The sequence below is a fragment of the Pleurodeles waltl genome, chromosome 1_1 (genome assembly GCF_031143425.1).
Source record: "Pleurodeles waltl isolate 20211129_DDA chromosome 1_1, aPleWal1.hap1.20221129, whole genome shotgun sequence".
In the NCBI taxonomy this organism is placed as follows: Eukaryota; Metazoa; Chordata; class Amphibia; order Caudata; family Salamandridae; genus Pleurodeles; species Pleurodeles waltl.
This window is the reverse complement of record NC_090436.1, coordinates 216,335,932-216,356,622: the sequence shown is the minus strand read 5'-3', so window position 1 is coordinate 216,356,622 and position 20,691 is coordinate 216,335,932. Positions and strand designations below refer to the sequence as shown.

The window sequence follows — 20,691 nt, the reverse complement described above, 5'->3', positions numbered from 1 at the left end:
GAGAAAGAGGCACAGGGTGGGTGGGTGGGTGGAGTGGAGAAAGAGGCACAGGGTGGGTGGAGAAAGAGGCACAGGGTGGGTGGGTGGGTGGAGAAAGGCACAGGGTGGGTGGGTGGCTGGAGAAAGGCACAGGGTGGGTGGGTGGCTGGAGAAAAAGGCAGGGTGGGTGGGTGGCTGGAGAAAAAGGCACAATGGAGAAAAAGGCACAGGGTGGGTGGGTGGGTGGAGAAAAAGGCACAGGGTGGGTGGGTGGGTGGAGAAAAAGGCACAGGGTGGGTGGGTGGGTGGAGAAAAAGGCACAGGGTGGGTGGAGAAAAAGGCACTAGGTGGGTGGAGAAAAAGGCACAGGGTGGGTGGGTGGAGAAAAAGGCACAGGGTGGGTGGGTGGAGAAAAAGGCACATTGGAGAAAAAGGCACATGGGTGGTTGAGAAAAAGGCACGTGGGTGGTTGAGAAAAAGGCACGTGGGTGGTTGAGAAAAAGGCACGTGGGTGGTTGAGAAAAAGGCACGTGGGTGGTTGAGAAAAAGGCACGTGGGTGGTTGAGAAAAAGGCACGTGGGTGGTTGAGAAAAAGGCACGTGGGTGGTTGAGAAAAAGGCACGTGGGTGGTTGAGAAAAAGGCACGTGGGTGGTTGAGAAAAAGGCACGTGGGTGGTTGAGAAAAAGGCACGTGGGTGGTTGAGAAAAAGGCACAGGGTGGGTGGAGAAAAAGGCACAGGGTGGGTGGGTGGCTGGAGAAAAAGGCACATCTGGAGAAAAAGGCACTTGGAGAAAAAGGCACAGGGTGGGTGGGTGGCTGGAGAAAAAGGCACAGGGTGGGTGGGTTAGTGGAGAAAGAGGCACAGGGTGGGTGGGTGGAGAAAGAGGCACAGGGTGGGTGGGTGGGTGGAGAAAGAGGCACAGGGTGGGTGGGTGGAGAAAGAGGCACAGGGTGGGTGGGTGCTGGAGAAAAAGGCACAGGGTGGGTGGGTGCTGGAGAAAAAGGCACAGGGTGGGTGGGTGGCTGGAGAAAAAGGCACAGGGTGGGTGGGTGGCTGGAGAAAAAGGCACAGGGTGGGTGGGTGGCTGGAGAAAAAGGCACAGGGTGGGTGGGTGGCTGGAGAAAAAGGCACAGGGTGGGTGGAGAAAAAGGCACACATGGAGAAAAAGGCACAGGGTGGGTGGAGAAAAAGTCACAGGGTGGGTGGGTGGAGAAAGAGGCACAGGGTGGGTGGGTGGAGAAAGAGGCACACTCCGAGAAAGAGGCACGGGGTGGGTGGAGAAAAAGGCACAGGGTGGGTGGAGAAAAAGGCACAGGGTGGGTGGGTGGAGAAAGAGGCACAGGGAGGGTGGGTGGGTGGAGAAAGAGGCACAGGGAGGGTGGGTGGGTGGAGAAAGAGGCACAGGGTGGGTGGGTGGAGAAAGAGGCACAGGGTGGGTGGGTGGCTGGCGAAAAAGGCACAGGGTGGGTGGGTGGCTGGAGAAAAAGGCACAGGGTGGGTGGGTGGCTGGAGAAAAAGGCACAATGGAGAAAAAGGCACAGGGTGGGTGGGTGGCTGGAGATTAAGGCACAGGGTGGGTGGGTGGGTGGAGAAAAAGGCACAGGGTGGGTGGGTGGGTGGAGAAAAAGGCACAGGGTGGGTGGGTGGAGAAAAAGGCACAGGGTGGGTGGGTGGAGAAAAAGGCACAGGGTGGGTGGGTGGGTGGAGAAAAAGGCACAGGGTGGGTGGGTGGAGAAAAAGGCACAGGGTGGGTGGGTGGGTGGAGAAAAAGGCACAGGGTGGTTGGTTGATTGGAGAAAAAGGCACAGGGTGGGTGGGTGGAGAAAAAGGCACAGGGTGGGTGGGTGGAGAAAAAGGCACAGGGTGGGTGGGTGGAGAAAAAGGCACAGGGTGGGTGGGTGGGTGGAGAAAAAGGCACATTGGAGAAAAAGGCACAGGGTGGGTGGGTGGAGAAAAAGGCACAGGGTGGGTGGGTGTCTGGAGAAAAAGGCACAGGGTGGGTGGGTGGGTGGCTGGAAAAAAAGGCACTGGGTGGGTGGCTGGAGAAAAAGGCACAGGGTGGGTGGCTGGAGAAAAAGGCACAGGGTGGGTGGCTGGAGAAAAAGGCACAGGGTGGGTGGCTGGAGAAAAAGGCACAGGGTGGGTGGGTGGCTGGAGAAAAAGGCACAGGGTGGGTGGGTGGCTGGAGAAAAAGGCACAGGGTGGGTGGGTGGCTGGAGAAAAAGGCACAGGGTGGGTGGGTGGCTGGAGAAAAAGGCACAGGGTGGGTGGGTGGCTGGAGAAAAAGGCACAGGGTGGGTGGGTGGCTGGAGAAAAAGGCACAGGGTGGGTGGGTGGCTGGAGAAAAAGGCACAGGGAGGGCGGGTGGCTGGAGAAAGAGGCACAGGGAGGGCGGGTGGCTGGAGAAAGGCACAGGGAGGGCGGGTGGCTGGAGAAAGAGGCACAGGGAGGGCGGGTGGCTGGAGAAAGAGGCACAGGGAGGGCGGGTGGCTGGAGAAAGAGGCACAGGGAGGGCGGGTGGCTGGAGAAAGAGGCACAGGGAGGGCGGGTGGCTGGAGAAAGAGGCACACAGGAGAAAGAGGCACAGGGTGGGTGGAGAAAGAGGCACAGGGTGGGTGGGTGGAGAAAGAGGCACAGGGTGTGTGGGTGGAGAAAGAGGCACAGGGTGGGTGGAGAAAGAGGCACAGGGTGGGTGGGTGGAGAAAGAGGCACAGGGTGGGTGGGTGGAGAAAGAGGCACAGGGTGGGTGGGTGGAGAAAGAGGCACAGGGTGGGTGGGTGGAGAAAAAGGCGGTGGGTGGGTGGGTGGAGAAAAAGGCGGTGGGTGGGTGGGTGGAGAAAAAGGCACAGGGTGGGTGGGTGGGTGGAGAAAAAGGCACAGGGTGGGTGGGTGGGTGGAGAAAAAGGCACAGGGTGGGTGGGCCCTTTGGAGAAAAAGGCACAGGGTGGGTGGGTGGAGAAAAAGGCACAGGGTGGGTACTTTAAGAATGAGGAAGGGGTGGGTCAGGACAAAAGAATGGGACCTCTGATACTGAAGAGCCAAGACCTCAGTTGCAGAACTTTGTGGGATTTAGAAAACCAACACATTTTTTTCTTTATCTTTATAGTCTCCCCAACTCTCGTATTCATAATATGATTACACGCACTTCATACACACCTTGAAAGCCTATTTAAAAAATATATAATATTGGGTCTAGATTGAAGGTACTCTTACCCAGAAGGCAATTCATGGATAAAACGTGTTCCTAGATCAGACTATTAATGCTCATAAATTATAGCGTATTATAAGTATTATTTCAATGATATGCTGAGCTGCTAGATATTTTAACCAACGTGTATGCTAGTTGAGTTTTATTAGAAGTATTCTATAAAATGATCTGCTGTTAAATTATTTAATATTGTTTAATCACGTGATTGCATGTTAGGCTTTTTATAACTGTTTTTATTGACAGTGTCTCACATAAACAATATGATTTTTATGAAGTAGTCAGTGACCACACTCCCGACTTTCCTCCCACAACGGGTCAATCTTACACACCAGCACCCTTGATTATTTGGGTACTTCTTTTTCTTCCCTTTGGATTCCGAAAAAGAAAAGTAAAGGAATTATTTTTTTTGGTCATTATCTAGTCTACCGGTTAGCGATGAGATTGAGATGAAGAATGTAAAACTGTTTTTCACTTTTTGTAGTCACAATTCAATAGCAAAGAGTGAAACTTCTCTAAGAGTTTCACAAAGAAGCAAACATCAGAGCTCTAGCTTGGTAACTGAATTACAAGGATGCTTTTCACCAAGAGGCTTTGAGTGACATCAAATGGACAGTAAGCGCGAACCAGAACCATGATTGGAAAAACATCCCCATAATACACTTTTTACTTATTTATAAATGTTTGCTGTATACGACAGCCCAACCCTAAAAATGCCATTGTTGCACCTCTCTTTCGTGTAGAATGTGCTTTGGAAGTAATTAAAAGCGTTCTTTTTGCTTTGATATAGCATGTTTATACGCACCTTACAATCCATCGTGCTAAACCTTGTTTTGATATAGGATTGCCTGTATGTGGTTTTTGGAAAGCTACAAATAGTTGTTTAGTTTTTCTAAATGGTTTAGTTCGGTCTATATTAGTACATTAAAGCTCTTGATGTCTAATGTATGTAGAGCTCTTTCTGCCACAGAATCTGGCTGTGGAAAGAAGACTGGCAATTCCACTGTTTGATTAATATTAAACGGTGATACAACTTTTGGTAGAAACTTTGGATTTGTTCTTAGTACAACTTTAAGTTTGTGTACTTGGAAGAAAGGTTCCTCAAGAGTAAAGGCTTGGATTTCACTTACTCTTCTTAGAGAAGTAATTGCTACAAGGAAGGCAACTTTTCAGGTTAGAAACTAAATTTGACACGAGTGCATTGGCTCAAATGGTGGTCCCATAAGCACTATATTTAGATTCCAAGATGGAACTGGTGGTGTTCTGGGTGGAATAATGCGTTTTAAGCCTTCCATGAAAGCTTTAATGACAGGAACTCTAAATAAAGAGCTATGTTCTATATTTTGTAAATATGCAGAAATTTCAGTAAGATGTATTTTTATTGATGAAAATGCTAAATTTGATTTTTGTAAATGAAGTAAATAACATACAATATCTTGTATTGGTGCTGTAAGAGGGTCTATATTTGTAGATTGACAGTAATATACAAATCTTTTCCATTTTTTTGCATAGCACTGTCTAGTAATGGGTTTTCTTGCTTGTTTATTAACTTCCATACATTCTGAGGGGAGTTGTAAATATCCAAACTATGACCTCAGGAGCCAAATTGCTAGATTGAGTGCTTTGGGATTTGGATGTCTGATTTGACCTCTGTTTTGTGTCAATAGATATGGTCTGCATAGAAGTTTGGAGTGTGGTACTACCGATAGATCTAGTAATGTGTACCACGGCTGACTTGCCCATGTTTGTGCTATGAGTCTCCCGTTCAGTGAAGTTTGACGCAACTTGTTGACTAGAAATGGAAGGAGTGTGGGAGGGTGGGGGGGGCGCAACGTACGCAAAATATACCTGACCAATTGATCTATAGAGCATTGCCCTTGGATAGGGGATGTGGGTGTCTGGACTGGAACGTTTGGCATTTTGTGTTTACTTGTTGCTAACAGGTCTAGGTTTGGTCTTCCTCACTTTTGAAAGTACTTTTGAAGTACTTGAGGATGACTCTCCCATTCATGAGTTTGTTGGTGATTTCTGCTGAGGATATCTGCCAACTGATTGTCTATCCCTGGGACGTACTGTGCTAATAGATGAATTTGGTTGTGGATTGCCCATTTCCAAATTATTTGGGCTAGAAGGGACAGTTGGAATGAATGTGTCCCGCCTTGTTTGTTGAGATAATACATGGTTGTCATGTCGTCTGTTTCGATAAGAACAATATTCTGTGTGAGAAAAGGTTGAAAAGCTTTGAGCGCTAGAAAGACTGCTAATATCTCCAAGTGGTTTATGTGTAGCTGTTTCAGTTTGACATCCCATTGTCCATGAATGTTGTGATTGTTTAGGTGACCTCCCCAACCAATCATTGATGCATCTGTTGTAATTATGGTCTGAGGCACAGGGTCTTGAAATGACCGCCCCTTGATTCGATTGGTAGAATTCCACCACTGAAGGGACATATGTTTGGCGGTCTATCAACTCTATATCTTGGAGATGCACGTGTGCCTGTGACCATTGTTGTGCAAGGCACTGTTGTAAGGGCCGCATGTTTAGTCTTGCGTGTGGAACAATTGCAATACAGGAAGCCATCATTCCTAGTATTTTCATGACGAATCTTACAGTGTATTGTTGATTTGGTTGTGTTTGTGGAATTAGATTTTGGAAAGCCTGTATCCTTTGTGTATCTGGATATGCTAGAGCTTGTTGAGTATTTAGTATTGCACCTAAATACGGTTTTATTTGTGCTGGTTGAAGGTGTGATTTTTGGTAGATGGGAAAGTGTGTGTGTGTGTGTAAGTGTGTGTGTGTGTGTGTGTAAGTGTGTGTGTGTGTGTGTGTAAGTGTGTGTGTGTGTAAGTGTGTGTGTGTGTAAGTGTGTGTGTGTGTGTGTGTGTGTAAGTGTGTAAGTGTGTAAGTGTGTAAGTGTGTAAGTGTGTAAGTGTGTAAGTGTGTAAGTGTGTAAGTGTGTGTAAGTGTGTGTAAGTGTGTGTAAGTGTGTGTAAGTGTGTGTAAGTGTGTGTAAGTGTGTGTAAGTGTGTGTGTGTGTAAGTGTGTGTAAGTGTGTGTGTGTGTAAGTGTGTGTGTGTGTAAGTGTGTGTGTGTGTAAGTGTGTGTGTGTGTGTGTGTGTGTGTGTGTGTGTTAGTCTAGTTAGATGACACGTATGATTTTGGCATTGTGTTAGACTGCTTGATTTTATTAGCCAATCGTCTAGATATGGAAATACATGTATATGTTGTCTTCTTAGGTAGGCTGCCACTACTCCCAAGTACTTTGTGAACACCCTTGGCACTGTTATTCCAAAAGGTAACACTTTGAATTGGGAGCGTTTTCCCTCAATGACAAACCTGAGATATTTACTGTGGGCAGGATGGATGGGTATGTGAAAATATGCATCCTTGAGGTCTAAGGCTCACTCTATGAGCATCAAGTTACCATGTGAAAATGTTCTGATAGGATGTAAAAACCGAGGAGCATGAAGTCTAATATTGGCCTGAGGATGCCATCCTTTTTGGGAATTAGAAAGTATAGTGAATAAACTCCTGTTCCTATCTGAGACTGTGGAACTAACTATTGCTTGTTTGAGTAGTAGAGATTGGCCCTCTTCTTGTAACAGAATTATGTGTTCTGTGGATAGTTTGTGAAACCTTGGTGGAATAGTTGGAGGAGTGTTCATCAATTCTAGGCAATAACCATTGCGGATAATTGATAGCACCCAGGTGTCTGTGGTGATATTTTGCCAATGTGTGTGGAACTGCTGTAGTCTCTCCCTCCCCCCAGGAGTGGTGTGGAGTGGAAGAGTGAGGGAAGTCACTGTTTTGGGTGTGTTGCAGGCTGCTTAGAGGTCTGGAATTTTTCTCTATTTCTAGAGTATTCTCCTCTATATGTGCCTCAAAATCCACCTCATTGGTACTGTGTTTGGTAGGCTGGTTTTGTTTGGGAGGTTGATGCCTCTGACAGCTGTGGTCTGAAACTACCTCGAAATTGAGTTTTACGAAATGACCCTCTACATGGTGTAGAATAGAGTGCACCCATTGCCTTAGCTGTGTCGGAGTCTTTTAGTAGCTTTTCTATTGCTGTGTCTTCTGGCCCAAAAAGATGTTTTTTTTATTTTTTTTATTTTTATCGAAGGGCATGTTTAACACAGGCTGTTTTATTTCTGGCTTGAATCCAGAAAATCGGAGCCAGGCATATCTACGAATAGTGACTGCTGTGTTGACTCCTTGCAGCGGTATCTGTTGCATCTACGGCAGATCTTATTTGGTTATTTGTAACAGCTTGCCCTTCTTCCACTACCTGTTGAGCCCTTTTTTGGTGTTTTTTGGGGAGATGTTGTATTATATCTTGCATCTCGTCCTAATGGGCTCTATCTTAACGAGCTAGTAGTGCTTTTGAGTTTGCTATTCTCCATTGGTTTGCCGCTTGGGACGCAACCCTTTTCCCCGCAGCATTGAATTTCTTGTTTCCTTATCAGGAGGGGGTGCATCTCCTGAAGTCTGACTATATGCTTTTTTCCTGGCAGCACTAACCACAACAGAATCAGGAGGTACCTGATGGGAGATATAATCAGGGTCAGAGGGTGCAGGTTTGTACTTCTTTTCTATTCTAGGTGTTAATATGCAGGCGTTTACCAGCTCGTTAAAAATTTGATATGCATGTTTTACCATGCATGGGAGCATCGGGAGGCATTGGTATCTAGAATGAGTTGAGGATAATGTGTTGAATAAAAAAAAATCCTCTTCTAGTGGCTCTGTATGCATTGTAACCCCATGATAGGCTGCAGCCCTAGCTATGACCTGGTTATATACAGTAGCATCCTCAGGTGGCGAAGGTTTAGAGGGGTAGCTGTCTGGATCGTTGCTTAGGATGGGATCCGGGTCTTAAAGATCCCATGGATCAACAGTGTCCTGTTGTGAGTCATAGGAATGAGTTGGCGAATTTATTGCTGTAGGGCTGGTGTGAGGAGAGGTGGGTAGGTGCGGAGAATGAGGAGGAGAAGACTGAGGAGGTGCTGGCTTCTCTGTTTTGGCACTTTAGCTTGGGGCTGCATAGTGTCCAATTCCTCCTGAAATGCTAGCTTCCTCTTTGTTTTTTAAAGGAGGTGCTGTGATAATTCTCCGTTTCTTTATGGATGTGGATCCTGGACTGCCTCTCATCCATAATTTGGAGTATAGGTTCGACCTCTGCCTTCTCCTCAAAGGTTTTGTGGCTTTAAGTCTTTTAGAAAGTCCGTGTTCCTCTGTGTAATATGTTTTTTTGGGCTCCGAAATGTGTTTTTTCTGGATAGAAAAAGATGAGGAAGGTCTCAGCTCTGAAACAGGTTTTATTTTCAACTCCTAAAACTGCTGTTTACTGGAGTCTGAAATCGAGCTTTTTGTCGACTCCGAGGATTTCGGACAGGTGGCCTTTTTCAGTGGTGAACTTGGGGGGGGGGGGGGGGGGGGAGGAATTGGTCAAAGACAGTCTTTTCAGGGCAAGCCATGGCCTTCCGGCAGTGGCATACCCAAGGCCTCCTGTTTTTTCTTATGTGAGGGTGCAGGGGCAGACGTACTCACATGCTGGCTGGCTGCAACGGGTCTGTCTTCCTCAGACTCTTGCTTGGACTCCAAATCTCACAGACCGCTGTCTGCAGTAGTTCTTGTTCTTCTACAACGAAATGTTTTCCACTCTTCTACGCCATTTCGAGCCTTCTTGCTCTTCGGTCTTAGTCTTTCGATCGGATGGATCGACAGGCCTCGCAGTTTTCCTCCCGATGGCCCGGAGAAAGACAGAGGTCGCAAACCAGATGCTGGTCTGTGAATGGGTACTTAGCATGGCACCAAGGGCAGAATCAGAATGGAGTCAAATCCATAAGGCTCTCCACGCGGTCGGACCGAGTTGGGCGCACGCACCCCGAAGGGCGAACAAAGTTGTTTCCAGACGGTACTGCTGTGTCGATGGAAAATTATAAACGCGATCGATACAATACTGACGAAAAGTACGCTTTTCAAAGTTTTCCAAATCGAAACCTTGGAGCGATAGGAAGCACGTCCGAACCCTACGGCGGAAAGAAAACAAACAATGGAGTCGATGCCCAGGCGCATATGTGACATAAGCATTTCTCCCACGAGCAGAAGGCATATAGAAAAAAGTGAATACTTTAAAGGAAGGAACTGCTTTTTTTTTTTTTTTTGTTAAAAACAATTGTTGAACTAATGGGCATTCTCCTCAAAAAAGTTTTTTAAAAAATGTTTTGGAATTTTAGAAAAGAAAAAACTCAAAACATTTACAAACTGAAGCACTTTCCAGCATGCAGACTTTTGATAGGGACTGCATAACTTGTAGTTTTCCAGCAAGGAAACCTCGAGGCAGATTATAACTTAACTTAGGAATCTCATCAACACTCATTTGTCTTCGCCTACTTTTTTTTTTTTTTTTTTTTAATCAATGGAAGGAACTGAATTAAATCTCAAACCAGCCTCAATTGCAACTTCTCAGATGCTTTGCTAATGCTTCACAGCCATTGTATGCAAATGGGGCATAAATCTTACACCTGTGCAGACAAGAAGGTGCATTACTACCTATGACTTTGTTAATTGAGATGGGCTCTTTACTCAATACATCTATCGGATTCTACAATGTAGGTTACTCACACTTGCAGTTTGCATCAGCCAAGTGAATACCTTGCTTCTGCATGAAACAGAAGGTACAATGAGTCTTCAACCTCTAAATCAGTGGTGCCCAACCTTTTGATTTCTGTGGACCCCCACTTTAACATTAATGGAACCCAGGGACCCCCACTGAATCATCATGGGAAACTGGGGACCCCCGCCTGAGTCATTACTGGAAGCTGGGGACCTAATTTGTCAATATTTGGTAATATTTGGTAATATTTTTTTATTTTCTAGGCTCTCACGGACCCCCTGAAAAGGCTTCACAGACCCCCAGGGTTCCCCGGACCACAGGTTGGGAACCACTGCTCTAAATGATATGTCGAGAAAGACAATAGTCACAATGTACACAATCTATTCAAGATTAAGGATCATCATCAATGCGTCTTTCCTACAAGTTCTATTCTCATTTGACCTCACAAAAGGGACACTTTCTGAAGAAGCTAAACCTATACTCCAAAAACCTTGCAGACCACCACGTGAAAACCAATCCACCTACCAATCCTAAAGAAGTTCAGAGGAAGAAGAAAAAGAAAAAAAAAGAAAAAAAATCGCCCCCCAGCCTACTTCAAGATAAGATCAAATACAATGCCCCTCAAGACTACCATCTTCATTGAGGTCTGAAATTAGTGGTAATAAAATATGTAGTTACTCATACTCTGTCTCTACCCAGCCACACTGAAGCCCATCACAGTCTCCTGTGACACCCCTTAGACAGATGGCCTAGCTGATTAATGTATATAGGTGTTCACTTATGGGAGAGGCTTAGTTGGTGAAAAACAATGAACTGGCATGATGCCCTAATGGAAATTCAAGCATTATCTCTATCATCTTGCACTTAATACCAGTATGGGTAAGGGCAAACAGGGGTCCCGTGCTCACTCAGCCACAAGACTCATGCTATATCTAACTGACTAGGCAAAAGTAGGCCGAAACAGGTCTGGGGTTGCCTGTGCTTGCATCAATCTTCACTACACAGAGTAAGAGACTCCCTCAAAGACCAGGACAGCAGAAATATATAGTACCAAAAACAACAGTGTTAATATTTTATTCTGGCTTCCTTTCTGGGTAAATCAGAAAGATAGCAATATAATAAACAGGAGCCTGCAATCCCTATATATAAAGTCAGTCTCCAATTTTCTTAATACAGGCGACACGTGACTCACCTAGTCACAGGCAATAAAGAAATGATGTAGCTTCTAAGTTGTTATAACTTATTACTGTGGACATCGGATATCACAATGCCTACTGCCAGCAGCCAGGGTGAAAGGCAGAATACGGAGCATAATTAAAGCTGTACTTTATTTATTTTTTTAAAAGGAAAAAGTAAACTTGTCTTTTTCTTCTGCTTTGTGTTGCTGGAGGAACAGTGATAAGAAAGCAGATCTTTATCGCAACATATTATTTGCATGCCATAGGTAATTACAGAAAATAATCTAATTGCACGCAGTTTCTAACATATTGCAATATAAAGCATTTAAAAATATTGTATTAAACAATTTTAATATCTTTTTTTGAAAGTATGACTGCTATGATGCATTTAATTTTGTACTAGAGATTCTATTGCTACTCTTCACGTTTGAAACCATGTTATTTATTTCACGTGAAAAAGCATCACACCAAGGCATAAAGTGGTTTGTGGAAAGTGTTATTGTACAACAATGTATTATAAGAAATAAAGTATACTGTGCTGTACTCTGTAAAGATACTGCAAGTCACCTCTGAGTTTCATAATCTCATAAAGGAACTGCCTTTGGTCTTGTTCCTCCTCTATATAATCACTTGACTTCTTATTGAATTGCAATTGACTTATAACATGTGGCAGGGGATACTTTATCCCACATAAACAAACATGATGCAGATAGAGGATCATGGTGATCTAAAATAGCCAAATAATGTATGAAGTAAAATCAAGTATACTTGATAACATTACGCAAGAACTTGATATTGAACAGAGGTAAAAGGAAATTAACTTTTTAAATGCTGAAGTTCATCACATTTATTTAAAAAACTCAGATGCACTAAATTTAATGTAGAGATTACGTACAAGGGAAGTACATACATGCAGTCGGTGGAGATCTGATTGAGACTGTGCACGAGCTGCGAGACCAGATTTTCATCTCTGCATGCCAAGAGACAGCTCACTTCTTCTGCTATGCGTCCATTGAAAAGAAGGCTCTTTGTAGTTGTAGCAGGTAAAGGTGATGGAAGAGGCAACTGGTTTAATACTATTAAAAGAAAATGTTAAAATGTTTAGCCTATGCATTAAACACAATAGGTCTACTGTTGCATTAGGCATTGACATCAACATCTGGATTTGAAATAGAAAAGTGCTACCTCCATGAACTGTTCTCCACTGGTTCATTATTTTAAAACATTGGAGAAAGTAGTTCATGAAATTAAACTGGTTAAAAATGTACGGCAGCACAGTCAGACCAAATGAATACATTGTCATAACCATTTTTGGAGAAAATGCACGTCAGGGAAAAACAGAATTACTGTAGTGATGTACGTACTGACCAAATCCTATCAAAAAGTCAAGCTATTAGTAAAGTCGAAATAAAGACCTGATCATCATAGTAAAGAAAACAGTGAAAAAGGAAAGGCGATCAGACAAGATTAACCTTTTGCAGTTATTATACACATCTGCAAGATAAAAAAAATGAACATGTATTACAAAGTTTTTTTTAACACAAGGTCCACTGCAGAGTAAAGTTATAAGGCACAGATGAACCGTCAACTACTTTTTTTGCCTTGCTAAAGTAACACTTAAATAAAGTTACCATTTCCAAACAAAAACAGCAATTCGTCTGTTGTGTGCGAGGCTAAATGGCTTACATTTTCTCGAAAGGTTAATTTACGAGAAGGCGAGGCACTTCACTGATCATAATATAGGTTATATTGGTTGATTTTGTAAATAATGCCCATTTCCAAAACCCTCAGTGAAAAGAGCTTCCCCCCTCGTAACTGCTGCTAGTCATGATCCAAAGTCATGCAAACCTGTAAAAGACTATTTTTACAATGAGAAATGGATGCCACAGTTCTTTAAAAAGAGGAAACTTTTCCCAGACCCAAAAAAGGTCCCCCTTACTTTAGCCTTGACGTCAGGAAGTGCCCATGTGAAATAAATTTACGAGTCTCTTCCTGTAAGAGGCTGAATTTGTACAAGATAGAATACAAGGATTCGGATTATGCTTCAAGATAGCATTTTATTTGCTGCAGCAGTCACCTTCAAAGAGTATCAAAATGAAACCGTTTGGCCAAAGCAACTGACCTTTCCTTCAGCCTTTGATGTCTTATTGCAAAAAATAAATAAAAAATAAAAAAACAAGGAAAAACAGTTTACTACACTATACATGCATCACAATTTCCAGGCACCTTCAAGCAAACATTTCCTGTAGCACCTTTAAACCACAAGAATAGGATGATCAAACACAGATAACATTTCTAGAACATAGGGTAGTTTAACACATCTAAAAAGTGCCACATCTGCAACAAATTAAACAGGTGATGAAGGCATACAATTGTTCGTAGCACAGAACAAATGGACAAAATGGAGCCCTCACGCCAAGTTAAGAAATCCATTCTTCACAAACCGCCCTTTTTGCCGTAAGGCAACATTTTGTACCATTCAAGTAATAGAAATGTCACCAATAGGAGTACAAAAATAAAAATCAGTGCAGCAATTATTATGATCCCCCATCTTTTCTTTGTTCATTACCCTTTTCTTCTCAGAGATGGTCATACCTAGCCATTTTCCCTAGCTAATCTAACAGACAAAAGATATCATAATTCCCCAGTGTCTTTTACTTCCAAGCCTCACTGGCAAGCTTATGTACTGGTCCAGATGTTGGCGGTCTTGACCACCGGCATGGGGTGCAGTCCCTCCTGGGACTGTTTCTTCCTTTAAGTCTCTTTATAGTTCACCCGTACCAAAATCTTATCTATGTCCATACATCTCAATCAAAAAGTTCAGGAGAAGATTTGTCAGTGGGTTCTTCTGGTGTCCTGATTTCACCATTTAAAATCACTTCCCCATTCCCAAAAGGAACTTGGTACGGAATGTGCTCAGTCTCGGTATCCGGGCAATTGTCTGATACCCACTGGCCATAAGGTAAAGGGTAGTATTTTTATTTTATGAACATGTGATGCATGAACCCAATTTCTCTTTCCATCACATTTTACAGCAGCCTGGGTGGCCAGGATAACTTGCAGGGGTCCCTTCTATCTGGGTTCAAGGCTCCTTTTCTTTTGGAAATTCTTTACAAAGATCCAATATCCTGGCTTGATATGATTGCCCAGAGCCCTAAAATCTCCTGGGCAGTGCCTCTTTGACCTGTTTATGGATGGAACCCAATTGTTCATTTAACTACGCAAGGTATATATTACCGCCAGCATTTACCTTTTCTTGTTCACTGGTTCCGTTTCTACAAAATGCATTGACAGGACTTAGAATGGCAAGTCTGGTGGTGCAAAATTTTCTTTAGGGACAAGAGTGCCTTTTCCTAAATTGTCTGTCATATGATGCACTTTTGAACATGAGAAAGTGCATATTTTGGTATGTTCTTGTTATGCCATACATGATCCAATGTATCCACTATTCCTTGAGCACTAATGTGTGCAGGTACATGTGCTGAGGAAACTATGGCATTCACATAAGCATTAGGTAACATCCATCTCCTTTTCTTTGTCTTATCTATCCAACATCCTTCATTATATTTCCTCCTGAGTAGGTGCGTTCTGAATATTCTGGTAACCATCTGTCCCAGTCACATACATGATACTGTACTCAGTTTGTGCAGTATTGTTTGCTGTCCTGTCTGCAAATGCATTTCCTTTTCCGCCATCATTCTCAATTTTCTTGTGAACTGAACATTTTACCACAGACAATTTCTCAGGTAACGTTAAAACATTTAACAACCTTACAATGAGTTCACCATTACGTATTTGTGTTCCATGAGAAGTCATAACCCCCCCTCTTTCACAATCTGCCAAAAGATTGTACTACGCCAAAAGCATACTGTCAGTGTACACATTAGCCTTTAAACCATCACTCAATTCACCTGCGTGCATCAAGGCTATAAATTCTGCAGCCTGCGCAGAGTTGTAAATTATCTTCACGTAGTAACAGCATAGGCTGCAACTGTGGTCCCGTCAGATAATTTTGAGTAGGAACCATCAAGATACAATTCGCCATCCCAGTCTTCCAATGGCCTGTCAGTGAGGTCCACTCTACCTTTGGTCTCTTGTTCTGTTAATACAGTCACGTATTTCTTCTGGTAACACTTCATTAAAAGTAACAGTTGTTGGGTTCAAACATTACATCTCCATTTTGAGATATGCAGAGAAAACAGTGAGTTCATTGCCTGTCAACCTAGCATTTGTCAAGTGTTGCGTCGGTTTTATTCAGTAGGACATCTGCAGCATGGGGTACCATCACTGTTAATGGATGTCCAAGTACACATACTTCACTCTGTTTTACTGATGTAGCCACTACTACTACAGTTCTGAGACAACGTGGCAACGGTCATGATACTAGCTCTAAACTGGATGAAAAATACGCACATGGTCTGTTTTTGTCTGTGTGATTGTGTCAATAATGCAAGACTGCAGCCTTCTTTTTCAGGTACAAATAGGGTAAATGGTTTCTGATAATCTGCGGTGGCTAACACAGGTGCATTACACAAAGCATTTTTCAATTTCACATTCATCATTCCAAGTGGTTGGTACATGTACATCTTTGAGAGTGAGGGCAACCAAAGGTTTTGCTATGGGGAAATAATTAGGTATCCATTGACTGCAATGAGGTAATACCTATAAAACCTCAAAAATCTTTGTGTTTGTGGGCATTGTAAATTATCGATATTCTTTATGAGTCTAGTCTTCTACTACCACCCCTCCCCCATCGACAGGAGGTGCCCTAAATAGATAGAACACCTCCTGTTGACAATATTGCAACTTGGATAGGGAGACCTTTTTTTCATGTGTGGCTGAATGTGACAACAATTCTGATGTGGCCTGTTCATTGTTCAAGTGTGTCAGGTACAATGAGAAGTTCATCAATGTATTGGAAAAGAACACTGCCCTCTGGTGATTTTAAAGTGTACAATTGGCTTTTTAGAGCGCAATGGATACACTAAAGAAAACATTCTCTAAATGTTTTACAGAGAAACATTTGGCAGTGGGTGAAATTAAGTTTCAGTGTAGTGACATTGTAGTGACATCTGGTGTACAACTGGGTATTGTGGTACTACTATCTTGTTAATAACTCGCAGGTCAATAACCAATCTATATTCTGTCTGTTGTCCAGTAGGACTTTTTTTTGATGATGGGAAGTATGAGTCTATTACAGAGACTACCATAACTCTCCTTCACAATACCCTTATCAAGGAAGTCCTGAACTACGGAAAAAGGTCCTTCCTCCGCTTCAGGGAATAATGTGTATTGTGGTATGAGGGGTAAGGATGTGCCTTCTTTAATGCGTATCTTGACTGGTTCGATGTTTATGAAACCCACATCTTTTTTTACCTGTATCCCAATGAGACGGCTCATATGTGACAACTCCTGGGGTATATTAGATGCGGAAAGAGCAGGGCAACTTTTTTTAAATGGAAGGATTAGCAATTGTCACATATACTCCATCAGGAGAACAATAAATATGAGCATGCACGTTCTTTTTCAAACCCAACCCTCACAAAGTTTCGTAAGCGGCTTCAGTGAAAATCAATGAACTGCAAGGTCAAATAGTAACATTTAAAGGCTTTGATATGGGTGTTCGTACAGGCATTCCTGCAAATCCAAGAGAAGTATCAAAAGACCCAGAGAGGGGAGACCCAGGAAAATGGCTGTGGACAGCAGAAGTGCAGGTAACTCAAGTGTAACAAAAAGGCTACTCTTCACCACATACTTGCATGTCTAAATATGGTCCCCGCTGATCTACTGGAATTGCCAATCTCCCTTCTTCCTCTCATGGGCATCCCAAGTCCACATTGTCAAAGTAATAAGAGTACATCTGTTGTTGAGAATGTGCAGCAAAATCTTGTCTAGGTCATTCACCTCTTCCTCCCTGTTTTCTCCTATTTCCCATTCCTCTTTACATTCCTTGGACAGAATTTTGTAATTCTGGACAAGTGTCTTTCCAATGCCCTTCTTATTTACGATATCCACAGGTATATCCTAGGACTCTGATTCCCTGTTGCGCAGGAGTATTTGTTTGTCCTCTGCCAACCCACCGTCCACATCCTCTTGCCTTCTCCATCTGTCCTGTACCTTGGGCTTGATTAGGCAAGCCTGTGGCATTAACGCTTTTGTCTTCAAATCCTTTTTTCTCATCACATACCTCTGTCTTGTTTTTTAACACATTTTCATAATATGTGGCCATAACTAGGAATTCTGATGGGCTCTTAGTTGGCCATATATTTTCAGTATTTTGAATAATCACAGAGGTCCTTTTGCACATTATTAATGAATTTATCTGCAAACATTTGGTGGCCAGTCTGCTCCTCAACTGCCTTTATTCTGTCAATAGGAGCCATGTTAAACATTCCCCCTTGATCCATTTAGACATCAAGTCCAAAAGACAATGTTGAAAATCATACTTTTGAAATTCATGTAACATGGTGGCTGAATTTGTATATGGAGCATCCGTCACTCACCTGTTTACAATGACCGGCAAGGTCATTCCGTTTGTTCGGGATCTACTTATTCTTTCTCCTTCAGAGAGAAAAACATTTTGCAAACTAATGCAAGAAAACCTTACCGTGAGGTCCCTCAGAACACTACATGGAGTGGTGTCTGATGTGTGTCCCCACAGAAGAGGGCCTGTGTCCCTTCTTGTATTTCTTATATTTAACATTGTTACTAATGTATGGTGACTGTTGTGAAGTAGAAGAAATAGTTCCTTGTTGCATGTTAGAATGAATTTGTGGAGTCTCTATTATACTTTGAGTACTATTCAATTGTGGTATTCCTCCCACTGTAGTGTTTAGTATAGCAGCATTTTGTGTAGCTTGTATGGGGACTGGGTTGGGAGGAACATTTATAGTCTGGGTCGAATTAAATATTTGAGGGCCAAGAATCTGATGGCCAACATTGGGGACATTAGGGGCAGATCCAGGGGGAGGAGGAATTGTTACATGAGGAAAGGTATTAGGGATATTAATGTTAACATTTTGCACTGGAAAATTAGACTGGACGGGAACATAAGGCGGAATACTGTCCAAATATTCGCCAACATTTCATCCTATGTAGTCCCTTGTCGTATGGTCATTTTCTGACCTATACATTTTATTTGTAGTCATTCTAAATTCCCTGTCTCCCTCTAAGCGTCGCTATATTCTCTGTTTCAAGGCTGACTTTTGTTGTTTTTTTTTCATATTCCTCGCCTCTGATGGCCCTTTTTCTAGCCTCTTTTTCCCAGGTCTAATAACTGTCCCACACGGTCTTTCTAACATTTTCCGTAAATAATGTCTGTTGTAAAAAATGTAATTTGTCATCATCAAAGGGTCCATTTAATGGCCAGTGTCTCCCCCTTTCTTTGTATACTTGTGCCAAATTGGGCCCCAGAGGGTCAGGCTCACACCATATTTTTCCATTACTATCCAAACTGGACTACTTTCGACTGGCACAGGTATAGACTCGTCCAGGCGAGGAGTCCAGAAACAAGAACATTTAGAAATGCATTTCTTGAACTTACTCATGGTGGTCCTAACTGCGGACTTTACCTATGAAAAAGGTCACAAACAAGTACCAAGATCAAATACCAAGATGAATATGACGTCAATACTAGGATTCAAGTTTACAAGTTACAAGTGACATAGAACAGTCTCACCAAATATGTCGGGTCTGGATCCTCGTATTCTTGAGGTTAAATGTCTCCTCTGCCTCCTACTGGTTCTCAGTGGGAGAAATTCTTTACAGGGGAAGGAAGTTGGCAACGTTAGATGGCAGCTGCAAGAAACTTGTCTCTTAGCAGGGGCCCCCATGATCCGCGGGCTCCTTCCTCTGTCACAGCCTTTTAGTCTGTTGAATTTCTCTCTATGAGTCCCCGTACAGACCACTAAGTTTCTGAAATACATTTACCAGTCTCTTCTTGTAAGAGGTTGAATTTGTACAAGATAGAATACAAGGATTCGGATTATGCTTCAAGATAGCATTTTATTTGCTACAGCGGTCATCTCCAAAGAGGTATCAAAATGAAACCCTTTCCCTCAGCCTTTGAAGTCTTTTTTTTTTTTTGCAATAAAACACACTTTACCACACTATACATGCATCAAAATTTCCAGATGCCTTCAAGCAAACATTTCCTGTAGCACCTTTAAACCACAAGAACAGGATGTTCAAACACAGATAGCATTTCTAGAACATAGGGCGGTTTAACACATCTACAAAGTTTCACATCTGCAACAAATTAAACAGGTGACGAAGGCATACAATTTTGTTCGTAGCACAGAACAAATGGACAAAATGGAGCCATCACGCCAAGTTAAGAAATCCATTTTTCATACCCACCCTGACCCATTACAGCTTATTCATTTTTTCTGAACGATGCAAAGTCCACACCCTGCACCCAGAAATAACTGCTGTAAGAAAAATTACACTTGCAAATAACTGAACTTGGATCCACTTTTCCAATGTTTCACCTGAAAGAATGTTCCCTCTAACCAGACTCCGTTTGCTTTTTTTCCTATTTAGCTTCTGGATTCGCATAGGTATTCAGACGTGGTAAAAAACTTTAAAGCTTTCCCTAACTTTGTTAAATGCTTATATCTCAAAAAACACTCAGAGTCACACCAAAGCAGATAAAAGTACGCTTTGAGTTAACTTCTACTTTAATGCCTATTGGTATAAATCCAGCCAGCAGTTTGGGACGCAGGAGCACGCTAAATTTCCAACAGGAGGCAAAATAGAAAAACAATTTTTCACCCCTTGCTTTACACTTTTCTCCCCACTGCTCAAACCAGTTAGAAAAATGAGCATACCATAGCTGACTACGCCAAGCGATTGCCAAATTTGGTGAAAGGCCATCCAAGGGGTCGAAAATTATAGGCAAATCAAAAAATACCTTTTCAATAGATAGCTCACCTGAACCGTAACTACACAGTAGCAATTGTCACTGGGTAATACATTTAAACTACAGAATATACAGAGGGTGTACTTTTCTCATTCACATACTCAAGTCAAGCAGCTCTCCAGAACATTTACACAGGTCTCCGTTTCAAAACAAACCAGAGGCAAGCCGAAAAGAATCAACTTTTTACCCCCACCTGAGCTAATGTGGCCAGCATCAAAATACTCAGATTATGTTTATCGATATGGTAAATTTCTGAAAAGAGTACCATTTTAGACCATATACAGAGCAATATAAAATGTTTTAAAAAAATCTCCGATGATCTTTAAACAAAAACTCAAATATGGACAAGAGCAGAAGCAGCATACCTTATATCTGCCTGAAAATGAACTTTTATATAATTAGTCTTTCACGGTTGGAAATGGCCCTTTCTGCAGGGTTATCCCCGAACTTGTGGCCTTTATCCTATTTTTCTGACCCTCTTTGTTGGCTTTAGGACTCTGGGCGCTTTACCACTGCTTATCAGTGCTAAAGATCATGTGCTCTCCCCTTCATCTTGGTATAATTGGGTTACACCTGTCGGGCTTATTTACTTCACCTGTAAGGCTCTTGTAAAATGGTATACCATATACCCAGGGAATGTAAATTAAATGCTATAAGTGGGCCTGCAGCGCAGATTGCGCCACCCACAGAAGTTGCCTTTCAGACATGTTTCAGGCCTGCCACTGCAGGGCCTGTGTGAGCAGTTGACTGCCACATTGACTTGACAGTTCAAACTCCTTGCCAAGGCCTAAACT

The 20,691-nt window shown here is 42.8% G+C and overlaps 1 protein-coding gene across 17 annotated transcripts in view; it reads right to left on the bottom strand.

Moving 5' to 3' along the window:
• Window positions 1-20,691, bottom strand: part of NIPBL (NIPBL cohesin loading factor) — a 1,341,000-nt gene that overhangs the window by 1,206,532 nt on the left and 113,777 nt on the right. For 9 of the 17 annotated variants that reach the window (XM_069221174.1, XM_069221201.1, XM_069221092.1 and 6 more), the window contains exon 3: window positions 11,873-12,053. In XM_069221174.1, the coding sequence (XP_069077275.1) occupies window positions 11,873-12,053 (181 nt within the window). The remainder of the gene's footprint in view (window positions 1-11,872; window positions 12,054-20,691) is intronic. The other 8 variants (XM_069221119.1, XM_069221190.1, XM_069221149.1 and 5 more) reach the window with 1 other exon arrangement.